The sequence below is a fragment of the Canis lupus genome, chromosome 6 (genome assembly GCF_003254725.2).
Source record: "Canis lupus dingo isolate Sandy chromosome 6, ASM325472v2, whole genome shotgun sequence".
Lineage (NCBI taxonomy): Eukaryota > Metazoa > Chordata > Mammalia > Carnivora > Canidae > Canis > Canis lupus.
The window spans coordinates 8952188-8966788 of record NC_064248.1 but is presented as its reverse complement, the minus strand read 5'-3'; the positions used below and the strand labels follow the sequence as shown (position 1 = coordinate 8966788).

The window sequence follows — 14601 nt, the reverse complement described above, 5'->3', positions numbered from 1 at the left end:
CACTGCTGCTGTTCCTGCCCCCCCCCCCCCCCCCCCCGCAACAGGCTTAACCCCACACCTGCTGGGCCCCAATCCCGCGTTTCCTCGGAGGGAGGGGCCGTGGAGGGCAGAGAGAAAAGGGGAGGAGTTTGCCGGGGGGCCAGGGATTCCCTTACTTGTAGGCACTTGCTGCCATTGGCCTACGGAGAGAGCAAGAACTTGCCAACCAGGGGCTCTGCTGGGTGCCCGCCACCCCATAAGCTGCTGCTCAGCTCTTGCCATATCTTCACTGGTGTTCACAGTAACTCTATGAGGAAGGTTCCGTTATTCTTTCCTGTCTTTATTTTAAAACGTGGATTATGATGACAATTTGCAAATGGGCCCCCAAGTAGAGAAAAATGATAAACTCCCAAGTCCCCATCGTGCAGTTTCAACAATGATCAGCTCACAACCAACCTGGGTTCTTCTATACTCCCAATACCTCTTGTTGTGCTGTGCTGGAGTATTTTTAAAAATCCCAGGCACCATATTATCCCTCTTCTTAGATGTGGATATTGAGACCCAGAAGGTTCCGAGAGGCTGTCAGTGGTACAGCTGGAACATTCTACACACTCAGGTGTGCCCTTGTCTGGCCCCTATATAAAGAAACAAAGAGATGTACTCAGAAATGTGCTGACTTGCACTTTCTCTCCAACCCTGGTCACACACACATGTATACATAATGTACACACAGATGCACCTGAGGACAAGCCCTACCCGCCCACCTCTCCCATCCCATCCCTTCTTTGCTATTGGAGAAGCCACACACACACACACACACACACACACACACACACACGAAGGCCTTACCGAATTACCCAATGCCTGGCATGAAAAAATAACCCTCTGATGGCCACTTTCTCTTTTATGGCACCCTCAACCAACAATCTGAGCAAGAGCAGGGTTGAAAAGCCACATCTGCCTTCACTCCTAGCTTTGGAAGGAATTGGATTCTAATTAATTTTGGTCAGATGGAAGTATTCTTGAGCATATTGAAAATTTCTCATATTTGCCTGCTTTATATAGTTATTTCATGGACTATAAACAGTCGGGGGCAGAGATGGGGTAGGTTTTGAGCTTCAGCGTTTCCGCGGGAGGAAACAGAGGCTCCCAGGTAGTCAGTTATTTGCCCGAGGCCCCAGAGCTAGTATTTGATGGCATTGAGACTAGGACTGGGCTGACACATCCCTCCCTCTTCAGCTTTCGCTCATGGAAATTTTTAACCATTCTTCAGGGTTAGGGAAAAACAAAATGATGCCTCCTGCCTGGATGTTTATATATTTATTCTGCATTTCTTTGTTAAAATGCATCTGCACTCCTTGCCTCTCTCCCTTCACAGTAACACAGCTGGGTCCTAAGGCCTCCCAAGTCCTGAGGTCGAGGAGGCAGCCTCCCACACAAGTCCCCCACCACCACCCCCAACTCGTTCCCCTCTGGCAATATTCAGAACACCGCCAGGCTGCTCCGCCCCCAGATCCTCCTTTCAGCGCTGACACGCTACAAACTATTCAAAATTTATCTTTGGACCCTCCCCTTCCCACCAACTCTGAGCATCAAGTTGGACTCCTCCGTGTCTGCCTGCCTGGGACATTGCTGGTCTCTGTAGAAATGTTTATTGAATGAATAAATAAAAATTCATTCACACTAAGGTGCAAATGTGAAAGGACTGTTTTGTATTTTGTGTTCCATCTCCTGGGAGCAATAATCGCCCTTTAATGTATTTTACGGCTTACAAAGCTCCCCGTATTAATTCTTTTGCGCCCTCAACAACGTTATGGAGGTAGATACGAGGCATCTCTCAGAGAGGTGGTGTGATTTGCCCAAAGCCACACAGCACACCTGCAACGATTTGCCATATAAAGTAACGGGCACAGGTTCCGGGGATTAGAGGTGGCTATCTTTTGGGGGTCCATTTTTCAGCTACTTAAGCGTAGAACCCAGGTCTTCTTGCAGCTAATGTGTGGCAAAGGGATTTCCGAGGGAGGATTTCTCAGGGCTAAAGAGAAAGGTGATGCGGCGTTGAGGAGGGGGCGCGAGGTCGCGACCCTGAGCGGCCGCCTCGACCGCACCGGGGCGGTTGCCGCTGTGGCCGGTCCGAGGCCGACCGCCGGGGGCACCCAGGACCTGGCGGGAGGCGCCATGGGGTCAGAGGTTACTGGGAGGATGACTTGAGCCGCTCGGGCGGACTGGCGGGAGCCTTTGAGCCCAGGCGGTGGAAAGAGGTCCGGGCGCCCGGGAAGCTCCAGGCACAGGCGACCGGCAGCAGGAGAGCCAGCTGCAATGCCCTCCCAGCACCTGCAGGGCGGCAGGAAGAGGGGCGCAGCCAAGGGAGCACGCCCCCTGCTGGGCAGAAACGCGGATGGTCGGGCTCACGACTCTCCGAGCCCCTCGGCCCGGAAAGCGGCACCCCCTGCCGGCCTCGTCGCCTCACTGCACCCCGGGCCCCGCAGCCGCAGCCTCGCCCCGGCCCGACGCGGGGTGCGCACCCGGGAAGCGCGGGGCGCGCACGGGGTACGCACGGGGGTGCAGGTCCCGGGCTGCCACCGGGGGGCGCCGCTACGCGCTGCGCCCTGCTTCGCTCCGCCGGGGCCTCGGACACCGAACCGAACACGGCCCGGCCGGATAGAGGCCGAGGGGCGACGAGGAGCGGACGCCTCAAAGCGGGGGCGGGCCGGCGCCAGGTCCCCCGCGCCCCGCGACCTTTCTCCGAGTCCCCCCGCGAGCTCCGCGGGCTCTGCGTCCCCCGCGCCTCCCACCCCAGCCTGGCGGCGCAGCGCGGCGCGGCCGCTCCCATTCCGTCCTTGGAGGGTGTGGAAGGGTGGGTTTGGGGCCGGGGGCGGGTCTGGGGGCGGACCCGGAGGCGGGGCTGTCTCTGCGGCAGGGCCCAGCTCGGCTCCCCCCGGTCTCTCTCTGTCTCTCCTCCTCCCTCCTCCTGCTCCGGGCGGAGCCCGGCATGGGGGGGCCGGCGCCCGGCAGGCCAGGTACGGTGATGTGGAAATTGGGGATCCTTGGTGCGGGGAGGTGGGATGGGGGGGACAGGGAGTAGTGAGGATTGGCAGGGCGAGAGACGGAGAAACCCTGGGTAGCAGGACAAGGGGAAGGGGAGGGGTGCCCGGGAACCTGGGGGCCTTGGATGGAGAGGGGAATGAAGCCGCCAGGTTTGGAACAAACAGGGAAGGGAGAGGACGGCAGTGAGGAGGGGCGCCTAGGAGGAGAGGTGAGGCCGACGGCGAAAAGGAGAGTGTGTTTCGGGGGAGGGAAGCCAGAGCAGGTCTGGAGGCCGCAGCTCAGAAGGTAGCTATGGGGCCAGACTGGAGACCCCCGGGTGGGATTGAGGGCAGGGACTGGAAGAGGGAAGGCGGGAGCCTTGCCAGATCCTAGAGGAGGGAGAAGGGGATTGGGGCCATCACCGAGGGAGGCGGAGACGGTCACTGAGGGGCCAGGGCACAGGAATAGGGGTGGACGGAGGCCCGGGCCCAGGCAAAGGACTGGAAGGGGGAACTGCCCGCAGGGAATGGAAATAGATGGATGGGTAGTGTTGTAGATACCCAACTCAGAGTGCCCTCACCCCTTTGCCAGTATCCCCACCCTGCCCTCATGACACCCCCAGCCTCAGAGCACAAGAGGGGGTGGGGATTCTGACCATCTCCCCCTTCCCCAGTGGGGTGCAATGTACGCATGTAGGCCCTAGCAGAACTCCTTGTCTGTAGGTATGTCCAGTTCTGTGTAGCTGGTTGGTGTGTGTCTGGAGGTCTGTGTGTGCTGTGGGTGTGTCGGGGGTGTTTATGTCTGTGTGTGTCTGCCTGTTCCTAGGTTGTGTTTACCTATGCTGATCTATGTGTCTGGTCCTCTGTTTGTAGATACGGGTCTGTGGCCTGGTGGTTTGTGTGTCTGAATGTGTGTTTGTGTGGCTGTGGGGTTGTTGTGTATTTGTGGGGCCTGTCTGGGGGTAGATCAGGATGTATTTACAGGATGGGAATCTGCGTCGAGCTGATCTCTCCCAAATGTGTATTTGTGGCTCTGAACACCTTTGTCAGGGTGTGTGACTCTGTGTACACATATCCTTCTATGTCTGTCTGTCTTTGGGTCCTAGAGGCAGTGTTGGGGATTTCTCTGCCTCCATCTGTTTTCCACTCTCTGAGGACCCAACTCACATCTCCTTTCTCTCTCTCTCTCTCTCTCTCTCTCTCTTCTCTCTCTCATTCATTCCTGGCCCCTATCCACCCCACATCTTTCTTTTTTTCCTTCCCATCTCCCTCACCAAGTGGATCCGGGACCCAGGGAGGGCCGCCCCCCGGGCCTGGTGGCGCTGAGCAGGGCCCCCCAGCCCCCACCTCCTGCCCCACGACATGAACCTCCTCTACCGAAAAACCAAGCTGGAGTGGAGGCAGCACAAGGAGGAGGAGGCCAAGAGGAGGTAAGGCTGCAGCCCCAGATTGCCCTCTGGGCTGTCCCACCTCTGCTTCCCCAGTGGCTGGGCCACATCCTTCTGCCCTTCCTGGGTCTAGCAGCCTGGTCTTGAGTCTGACCTAAGAGTCTGTGCTCAGAACAGAATTGCTGGAATTGGATCCACCTTGTCCCCACCCTGCTCCTGGCTCCTGGCTCTAGCTTGTCCTGGCCTCTGGGGAGGGGCTTCCAGCTCAGGAGTACCCTATTGGCTCTTCCCCACCCCTGGAGGCTCAAGTCACTCTTTTCTGACTCACCTCTGGCCTGTTGTCTTCTTTCTGTCAATGTGGGATTGGCTCAAGGCTCCCCTGTCACCTGACCTTGGAAGGGGCAGGCCCTGCTGCCCTCATGGTCCAGGGACAGGGTCATTTGAGGGGCACCAGAGAAGATCCATTTGGCCCCCTCCCCACCTCCTCTGTTGGGGAAGATGACAGGCCAAGGGACAGGGTTGTGTGTGTGTGTGTGTGTGTGTGTGTGTGTGTGTGTGTGTGGTGGTGGGAGATGTGAAGGCTAGGGCTTCTGCAGAAGAGACAGGGCGGGGACCTCTCCCTGCCTGCCCTCTCTCCTTGCCCTCCCAGGGACCTGGATCCTGGCCTCTCCCCTCTGGCTCCCCTCTCTCTTCACTCCCATTGACAGCACAGCCTCTTGGAGCTTGAGTCAGAGCCACCTCCCTGCTCCCTTCTCCCTCCTCGAAACTGTGGAGTTTAATTCTTGTTGTTAATTAGATTAATCAGAGCTATGACTGCAGTGATCTCTCCGTAATGAAGGGTTAGTAGACAGGCCCTTAATGAGAGCCCACTCCACAGTGGCTCTCCCCTCTTCCCTGCCAGCTGCCCCTCCCTTCACTCACACAGAAGCTCAGGGGCAGTGCAGGGGAATGGGGGTAAGCCTGGGAGGGGGACAGAGAAAGGACAGCACCGAGGGAGAGGCAGAGAAAGGGGAAGGGAAGAAAAGGATCGGCAGCAGAAGGCTGCTCTGACGATGCAGCTGTACACCCCTCATCTGGGAACGGAGGTGCGGTGTGGTGTGGGAGTGGAGGCCGCAGTAGCCGGACATGGTGGGAGGCCAGAGGCCAGGTGTGGGCCAGCGTGAGAGTGAGAGGAGCAGAGCCGTGGTGGCAGGTGTATGTGCCAGGCAGGGTTGTGCTGCCTGTTTGCATCTTGCTACCTATGCATGAAGCCATCCATACAAGTGCCGTGTGCCAGATATATGCCCAGGCCAGGATCAGACAGCTCCAAGGATGCCCCCTGCACACATACTCATCCCTTCACTCTTCCCTACTTGCCTTCTCTCCCCAATTTCCTTGCCTTTTTTTAAAGCGTAGGGATTCTGCCCAAAGTTTCTACTTGGGTGCCCTAGACGTTCAGACAGCCTCCCGACCCCACCCCGGGCCCTTTCCTCCTCCTCCTGGGAGGCCACAGGGTTGCACACCCCTCTTAGGGTAAAGGATAGGGATGCCCAGGCCTGAGGCCCAACATCTGTTCCATCTTGGCCTTCTCTCCCCAGCTCCAGTAAGGAGGTGGCTCCTGCAGGCCCCACAGGGCCCGGGGCTGGCCCGGGGCCTGGGGTCCGTGTGCGGGACATCGCCTCGCTGCGCCGCTCCCTCAGGATGGGCTTCATGACAATGCCAGCCTCCCAGGAGCATACCCCCCACCCCTGCCGCAGCGCCATGGCCCCACGCTCACTCTCCTGCCATTCAGTGGGCAGCATGGACAGTGTGGGGGGTGGGCCTGCGGGGGGAGTGGGGGGTGTCACAGAGGACGGCAGTGCCCGAAGACCCCCTGCCAAGCCCCGGAGACATCCCAGCACCAAGCTCAGCATGGCAGGGTCAGGGGCAGAAGTGCCCCTGGGGAAGAAAGCAGGTGAGACACCCCCAACCCTTCCCGGGAGCTGGGAGGATCCATTCCAGGCCAAAAGAGGCCTATAGGGGAGGGTTCATTCAGGGAAGAACCAAGGAAATGGAAGGTTCCATTCTCAGTGGGAGTGGTGGGGGGGTGGTTTCTTTTTGGAAGGGCCTGAGATGAACCATTCAAGGGCAGGGGAAGCTCCCTGAAAAGTCCATTCCTGGGAAAAGGGGTGGCCTTGAAGGGATATGAGGGTGGGATAGAATTTATGGTGGGAGCTGCAGATTCTGGGGAGTTCATCAGAAGGACCCAAGGGCAGGCTGGTATAAAAGGAACCCACTGTGCTTTAAGTTGAGGACGGTGGGGGAAATAAAGAGGCAGATATGCCCTTGCAGGTGGGTTAAGAGACCAGAAAGGGTCTGCCCATCTCTTTCCCCCACTAAGAGCACAGTTTCTTTTTGTCCTTCCCATCCTGCCCAGGCTCACAGAAGCCCGCTCCCGAAGGCCGAGAGTCCAGCCGGAAGGTTCCTCCACAGAAGCCCAGGCGAAGCCCCAACACCCAGCTCTCTGTGTCCTTCGATGAGTCCTGCCCCCCGGCCCCCTCTCCTCGAGGGGGGAATCTGCCCCTTCAGCGCCTCAGTAGGGGGTCCTGCGTAGCTGGGGACCCTGAGGTGGGTGCCCAGGAAGAGGAGCCCGTGTACATTGAAATGGTGGGGGATGTCTTCAGGGGAGGAGGGCGAAGTGGAGGGGGCCTGACTGGGCCCCCTCTCGGGGGTAGGGGCCCAACCCCTCCAGCTGGCGCCGACTCGGACTCAGAGGAGAGTGAGGCTATATATGAGGAGATGAAGTACCCGCTGCCCGAGGAGGCAGGGGAAGGCCGGTCCAACGGGGCCCCTCCATTGACCGCAAGCTCCTCGCCACACCAGCCTCCCGTCCTGCAGCCCCACACCCACCGGCGGCCAGCTTCAGCCCTCCCAAGCCGGAGGGAAGGGACACCTACCAAGACCACTCCTTGCGAAATCCCCCCACCCTTCCCCAACCTCCTCCAGCACCGTCCCCCGCTCCTGGCCTTCCCCCAAGCCAAGCCTGCTTCCCGAACCCCCGGCGATGGGGTCTCAAGGCTACCGGTCCTCTGCCACTCGAAGGAGCCAGCGGGCTCCACCCCAGCTCCCCAAGTGCCTGCCCGGGAGCGGGAGACGCCTCCTCCACCACCTCCGCCTCCTGCTGCCAACCTGCTGCTGCTGGGACCCTCGGGCCGGGCCCGGAGCCACTCAACACCATTGCCACCCCAGGGCTCTGGCCAGCCCCGGGGGGAGAGGGAGCTCCCCAACTCCCACAGCATGATCTGCCCCAAGGCGGCAGGGGCGCCGGCAGCCCCTCCTGCCCCGGCCGCCTTGCTCCCTGGCCCCCCCAAGGACAAGGCTGTGTCTTACACCATGGTATACTCGGCAGTCAAGGTGACCACGCACTCCGTCCTGCCAGCTGGTCCGCCCCTAGGTGTTGGGGAGCCAAAGACGGAGAAGGAGATCTCAGTCCTCCATGGGATGCTGTGCACCAGCTCAAGGCCCCCTGTGCCTGGGAAGTCCAGCTCCCACGGCGGGGCCATGGGCTCAGCAGCTGGGGTCCTCCACCATCGTGGCTGCCTGGCCTCCCCACACAGCCTTCCGGACCCAACGGCAGGCCCCCTGACTCCCCTCTGGACCTACCCAGCTGCAGCAGCTGGGCTCAAGAGACCCCCTGCCTATGAGAGCCTCAAGGCTGGGGGGGTGCTGAACAAGGGCTGTGGAATGGGGGCCCCGTCCCCCATGGTCAAGATCCAGCTGCAGGAGCAAGGGACCGACGGGGGTGCCTTTGCCAGCATCTCCTGCGCCCATGTCATCGCCAGTGCAGGGACACCAGAGGAGGAAGAAGAGGAGATGGGCGCTGCGACATTTGGGGCAGGCTGGGCTCTGCAGAGGAAGGTCCTGTATGGAGGGAGGAAGGCAAAAGAGCTGGACAGTGAGTGAGGGGTGGGCATTTGGGGGTGGGGAACTGGGGATGCCTGTGATGATTTGGGGAAGTGTTGGAGGGGTTATTTGGAAGCCACAACCTATTGTCCTGAAGTGGGAAGTTTTCAAGGAGACTGGCGAATGAGGGCATGCAGCAGATTGAGGGTCCCCATGTGTGTGCTGGATGGGCAGGAAGATCTGCGATGGAGAGGGGCTACAGTCAGACCCCAGGAGTAGCCTCCTCCTGCCCCCGTCCTGCTCTACTCCCTGCCTTTCCCTTTGCTAGGCTGCAGGGGTGTGTGTTTGTGAGTGTGCACACACTAGGAGCTAAACACAGCTGCCTCCCAGCTGTTGCCATGGCAACCCATCCAGACAGGAGGGAGAGGAGAGGGAGGCCCCTACCGTTGCCGGGCAACGCAATGCTCTGCCAGGCCTCCTCTCAGAGCTGAGCTTAGTTCACTTGCAGCCCTTCCCCCAATGCCCCCCCTTTCCCACTTCCTGGCTCAGGATTTGGGATCTCCCCTCCTGGGGAACAGTGCCCCTGGTCTCTGTCCCAGAGGGCGGTCACTGCAGCCCACTCAGGTCAAAGGGGCTCTGGAGCTATAAAGCTAGGGTAGGGGAGACCCCTGTGACCACAGAAAAGGGTTTGGCAGCAGCAAATACTTGTGATTCTTAGGCCAGGGATGGTACCAATGGGTGGGAAGGAAAGTGGCAGTATTGGGGTCCCTCCTGTGTGTTTGTATTTGAGGAGTGTGAAATAGGGTCCCTCCCTTCCCAGCTGTGACTTGCAAAAGGGCAGTTACTTCTGGTCCATGCACGCCATGGTGTGTGTACCTGGGGGGGACAGCAAGACCCTTCCCATGTACAGCACTAAGCTCTCCTTGTCATCCCAGCAGAGGTCGAGGATGGTGCCCGGGCCTGGAATGGCAGTGCCGAGGGTCCAGGCAAGGTGGAGCGTGATGACAGGGGCCCCATGGCATCAGGGATCCCAGTGAGGAGTCAGGGGGCAGAGGGCCTGCTGGCCAGGATCCACCATGGAGGGGACCGAGGAGGGAGTCGCACGGCGCTGCCCGTACCCTGCCAGACGTTTCCTGCCTGCCACCGCAATGGAGGTGACACCCTGCCCACACCTGAACAAAACAAGGGGCTGGAAAGGGGGTGGGGAATCTCTCCAGGTCCATGTCCTGTGCCCTCCATTCAAATGCCACATCTCCATCCCCTTTCCTCCTCTGCTGAGGCAGGGGCAGACAGGATGGGGCTGCCCTCTGGGAACTGCAGGAGGGGAACCTGGAGGTCCCTACCCTCCTCACTTGCCATTTTTCCACCTCAGACTTCACAGGTTACCGCCTAGGGCGCTCCGCCTCCACCTCTGGAGTCCGGCAGGCCGCGCTCCACACCCCCCGGCCTTGCAGCCAGCCCAGGGATGCCCCAAGCCAGGTGAGGAGGAAGACCAAGTTGGGCTTTCTTTGATTTGTGAATGAGGAGGTGAGGAAGAAGGCCTGGGTGTAGAAAGAAAAGGAAGATGTCAAACTGGGGCCTGGCACATACTAATAGGGACCCAGAGGGGAGTAGGGGAGCTGCCGGGTATGGGGGCATTGATCCTGGGAAGGGACTGTATTAGGTGGGGACAGCCAGGCAGCACCACCACTAGCCTACTATGCGCCTTTGTGCACTTGGGATATGGGGGGTACCAATTCGGAAAATGCATTCTGCTAGGAAGACAGGTATTTAAAGGTCCCCATTCCTCAGGGTGAAATGGGCCCAGTCTGGCAGCAGGGCACCCTGCCAGGCAAAGGGTGCAAGAGCTGCGTTTCTGTTCCTGCCCGCCCCACCTCCCCACCCCCAGGCAAGGGGAGAGGACAGAGGCCTTGGGGGCAAGAGAGGACTTGTTTCTGGGGCAAGGCATTGGTCTCTGCAGTGTGGGACAGGACCTGGTCACTCTGAGGTCCTTGACCACCCCCCTTAATCCTTTCTCCCCCCGTCGCTGGCCGGCGGCGGGAGGAAGGGGCACAGACCCACCCCGCACTGCCGCTGCCGCTGCCCCTACCGCCTCAGCCCGCCCGCGAGCGCGACGGCAAGCTGCTGGAGGTGATAGAGCGCAAGCGCTGCGTGTGCAAGGAGATCAAGGCGCGCCACCGCCCCGACCGAGGCCTCTGCAAGCAGGAGAGCATGCCCATCCTCCCCAGCTGGCGGCGGGGGCCCGAGCCCCGCAAGTCCGGCACCCCGCCCTGCCGCCGGCAGCACACCGTCCTCTGGGACACTGCCATCTGAGGAGGCCGGGAGGCAGGACTGGGGAGCGGGGCGGGGGTGCCGGGCTCTCCAGGAGACTTGCCTTGAAAGAGGGACACTTGGACCAGGTGAGACAAAGCCAGGGAGAACCCCTGCCTTCCATCCTAACCCCCGGAGAAGGGGAGTCTGCCAGGCCCACCGGGCATGGGGCGCCAGCTGCACCCCCTGAAATTTGGGGGAGGAGGGTTTGTTTGAGGTGGGAAGGCTGGGCGAGGTAGACTCTTCCTGAGAGGGCAAAGGCCAAGCCAGAGGTCAGCATGGGGGAGGAGGGAAGGGTAGGGAGGAACAGGGGGTGGGCAAGTGAAGGCCGGGGCTAGAGAGTGTGAAGTAGAGGGGCTCTTTCATAAGAGCAGGGAGTGGGGAGGGGGTATTTATTTCATTATTTATTTTAGTTGGGAGGGCAATCCTGGGCCCTTCTGACCCACTCCTGGGCAGGGAGTAGGCAGTAGTGGGCAATTAAAGGGAACCAAGTTGGCGCTCTCTCCAATGCCTGAAGGCCCCACTGTCCATGCCCACCCAGAAGCTGGGGATTGGTCTGGAGTGGGGAGGCCAGCAAGAGAAGGGAGGGACTCTGATGAGGCAAGGGTGACAGACTCATTTACAGTATTTACCAGTGGCCAGAATTTGGTAGTGAGTGTGGCCTGCTGTGAAACAGGCATCTTATTTAGCTCTGGGGTGAGGGTCTAGCACCAGGGATGGGCGGGATGATGGGGAAGGAGGGAAATTTTAGTGGGTGGGGGTGGGCAGGGTATTTATTTAAATTTTAAAAAATCAGAAGAGATGTCAGGAACTTTTTTTTAATTCCTTTCTTTTCAGAATAATATATTAAAAGACTAACGATCCTAGAACTGGCTTCTTATACTTCAGTGCGCTCTGCTTTTCTTACACCTGTTTCTTTTCCCTCTTGCCTGTGGTTGGTGGGAGCTGGAGGTGGTGCAGGGAGGGGTGAGTGGCTGTGGCAAGTAATAGGGAGAGGTGGAGTTTGAGGTAAGTCTGGGAATGCCACCATGCTGTGACTCAGCAAGCATTTACTGAACCAGCCTCTGATGTGTACTTGGCAATATATGCAGAAGGAGAATTCAAACTAAAGCCTGCCCTCAGGCAGCATATAGTCCGTTCAGGGGGATGAGACACCTGGGACAACACTAGACAGTGCTACAGCAGTAAGGAGTGTGTGTGTGGGTGGGGGGGCAGTATCACCTAGGAAGGCTTTGTAGAAAGTGAGCCTAAAAGGACAGGTAAGGTTTGGATGAGCAGGGGGAGAAGGGGAGGACCCAAGGTCACAGTATGATTGTCTGCAGAACAGAAGATGGGGGAGGGGCAGGAAATGTGTTTAAATAATGCAAAGGGCAATGAGTCAACCACAATGAAGCTGGTTCAGCAAGATGGGCATCAAAGCAAGATGCTGGTCCTCAGGAAGCAATCAAGGAGGAGGATAAAAAGTGTCTGGAGGAATAGAGGGCAAGGGCCAGATTGCAAGGTGCAGCTGGAAGAACATCCTCAGGAGGGAAATGAAGGAGCTGAATGGGGCCTCCTCAAAGCCCAACTTTGGAACTCCTGTGGTTGGGGATATGATCACTTTGACAGAGCAAAGCAAGTGGAGTGAGAGGGATTTTGAGGGAAGAACGTTGAATTGGAAGCAATGGTTAATACCCAAGTTGAAAGATTTGTTAAAAGCTAGAACAGATTTTCAAAAAGTGTAGGGGATGATACAAAAGATGTTTTTAAGTAATCTGAAGAAGAATATTGTTTTTTCTTTTTCCTTTTTAAGATTTTATTTTTAAATAATCTCTACACCCAACATGGGGCCTAAACTCACAATCCTGAGATCAAGAGTCACATGCTCCACTGACTGAGCCAGCCAGGTGCCCCAAGAAGAACATTTTATAAACTTGAATAGTTTTATTTTCATTCCTACTAGAAAAACTATAACCAGCACATCAAAGTATTTGTTATTTCATGGATATTATTGCACAAGATAGGGCTAAATTTATTTTTAATGAGTTAAAGAAAAATGTTAAATAAATAATGGTACAGGTGTGATATACAGAATATGGAAAATTATGACAGCAATATGAGAATTTTTAGTATTTGGGAAACATTAAGTTAGAGACAAAATGACCATAGTTTTGGAGAGATGAGAAGACTGTAGAAAAAAAAGAAGAAGAAGAAGAAGACTGTAGACATTCGGAGTTATCAATATAGAAATAATACATCAGAGACTGAGTTTTATAAAGGAGAATGTGGATAAAGATATGCATTAGGAACAAACTATGAACAAGCAATAGCTTTCTACATTTCTAAAAATTAAGATATATCAACATATAACATTGTATTTGTTTCAAGTGTCCAACAATGAATTGATATAAGTATATATTGTGAAATGATCATCAAAATAAGTGTAGTTAATATCCATTGCCACACAATTTCTTTCCTTGTGATGAGAATTTTTAAGGTCAACCCTCTTAGTAACTTTCAAATATACCATGCAGTATTGTTAACTATAATGTCTATACTGTACCTTACAACCCCAGGACTTACTTATCTTGAAATGGGAAGTTTGTACCTTTTAACCACCTTCACCAATTTTGCCCACACCCCAATCCCATCTCTGACAACCACCAATCTATTCTCTATGTCTGTGAGTTTTTTGTTGTTGTTTTTCAGATTCCACATATAAGTGAGATCGTAGAGTATTTGCCTTTCCGCCTGACTTATTTCACTTGGCATAATGCCCTTAAGGCTCATCCATGTTGTCAGAAGTGGCACAATTTCTGATACCTTTTTAATAATTAGTTAGAAAATTGATGGATGTAAATATCCTGCTTATAAGAGCAACAAAGGTCATAAAATATCTCAGAGTAACTATTTTTTTTTAATTTTTATTTATTTATGATAGTCACACAGAGAGAGAGAGAGAGGCAGAGACACAGGCAGAGGTAGAAGCAGGCTCCATGCACCGGGAGCTCGACGTGGGACTCGATCCCGGGTCTCCAGGATCGCGCCCTGGGCCAAAGGCAGGTGCCAAACCACTGCGCCACCCAGGGATCCCTCAGAGTAACTTTAATAAGAAATGTACAGGACTTACATTCAATCAATCAATAAAACTAAAGTCCTTTGAGTTACTTAAACCAGGAATATTTGTATAAGCAAGTTATTACATAGCTTGTTCATAGATAAGAAGACCATAATATAAAAGATGTCAGTTCCCCCTGAATCTATAAATTTGATGCAGTCTCTAAGTTCCAAAAGGAGGGACACCTGGTTGGCTCAGCAGTTGAGGGTCCGCCTTCGGCTCAACACGTGATCCTGGAGTCCCCAGGTCGAGCTCACATTGGGCTCCCTGCATGCAGCCTGATTCTCCCTCTGCCTGTGTCTCTGCCTCTCTCTGTGTGTGTCTCTCATGAATAAATAAATAAAATCTTTAAAAAATAAATAAATTCCAAAAAGATGAGTTGGGAAACTTAACAAAATAATGCAAAAGTTCATCCAGAACGATAATGAGAAAAGCCAGAACATTCTGAAACAGATGAGTAAAGGTCAGAGGGTCTGGCCTATCAATATTAAAAGTTGAAACAAAAGCACAATGTACTGGGATTGGCACAGGACTGGTACATCCATCAGAATAGAGTCTAGAAATAGTTCCAAATGCACATGGGAATTTAGCATGTACATGATAAAGGTGGTATTTTAAGGTGGAGAAAAAAGGTGGGGAAAAGGGATCCCTGGGTAGCTCAGTGGTTTGGCGCCCGCCTTTGGCCCAGGGCGTGATCCTGGAGATCCGGGATTGAGTCCCACATCGGGCTCCCTGTGTGGAGCCTGCTTCTCCCTCTGCCTGTGTCTCTGCCTCTCTCTCTCTCTCTGTCTCTCATGAATAAATAAATAAAAGCTTTAAAAAAAAAAGTGGGGAAAAAGATTATTCAACGGTTGTTTCTCGAGCAATCAGCTACTCAAGGGCAAGTGTGGGAAGCTGGCTCTCTATTTCATTTATTATGCCAAAAGGTTTAGATGTAGAA

General features: G+C 55.5%; 1 protein-coding gene across 5 annotated transcripts; it reads left to right on the top strand.

Moving 5' to 3' along the window:
* Positions 1 to 2838: 2838 nt before the first annotated feature.
* NYAP1 (neuronal tyrosine phosphorylated phosphoinositide-3-kinase adaptor 1) lies at positions 2839 to 13086 on the top strand. 5 transcript variants are annotated; one of them, XM_025426024.3, is made up of 7 exons: positions 2839 to 2999; positions 4284 to 4435; positions 5971 to 6326; positions 6789 to 8306; positions 9193 to 9408; positions 9627 to 9733; positions 10310 to 13086. In XM_025426024.3, exons 2-7 carry the CDS (start codon positions 4368 to 4370, stop codon positions 10565 to 10567), a joined length of 2523 nt encoding a protein of 840 aa, XP_025281809.1. In that variant the 5' UTR covers positions 2839 to 2999; positions 4284 to 4367; the 3' UTR covers positions 10568 to 13086. The 5 variants fall into 5 exon arrangements, with proteins under 5 accessions (XP_025281809.1, XP_025281805.1, XP_025281808.1 ...); XM_025426020.3 differs by having other exon boundaries at positions 9190 to 9408; XM_025426023.3 differs by lacking the exon at positions 2839 to 2999 and adding an exon at positions 3122 to 3235 and having other exon boundaries at positions 9190 to 9408.
* Positions 13087 to 14601: the final 1515 nt, after the last annotated feature.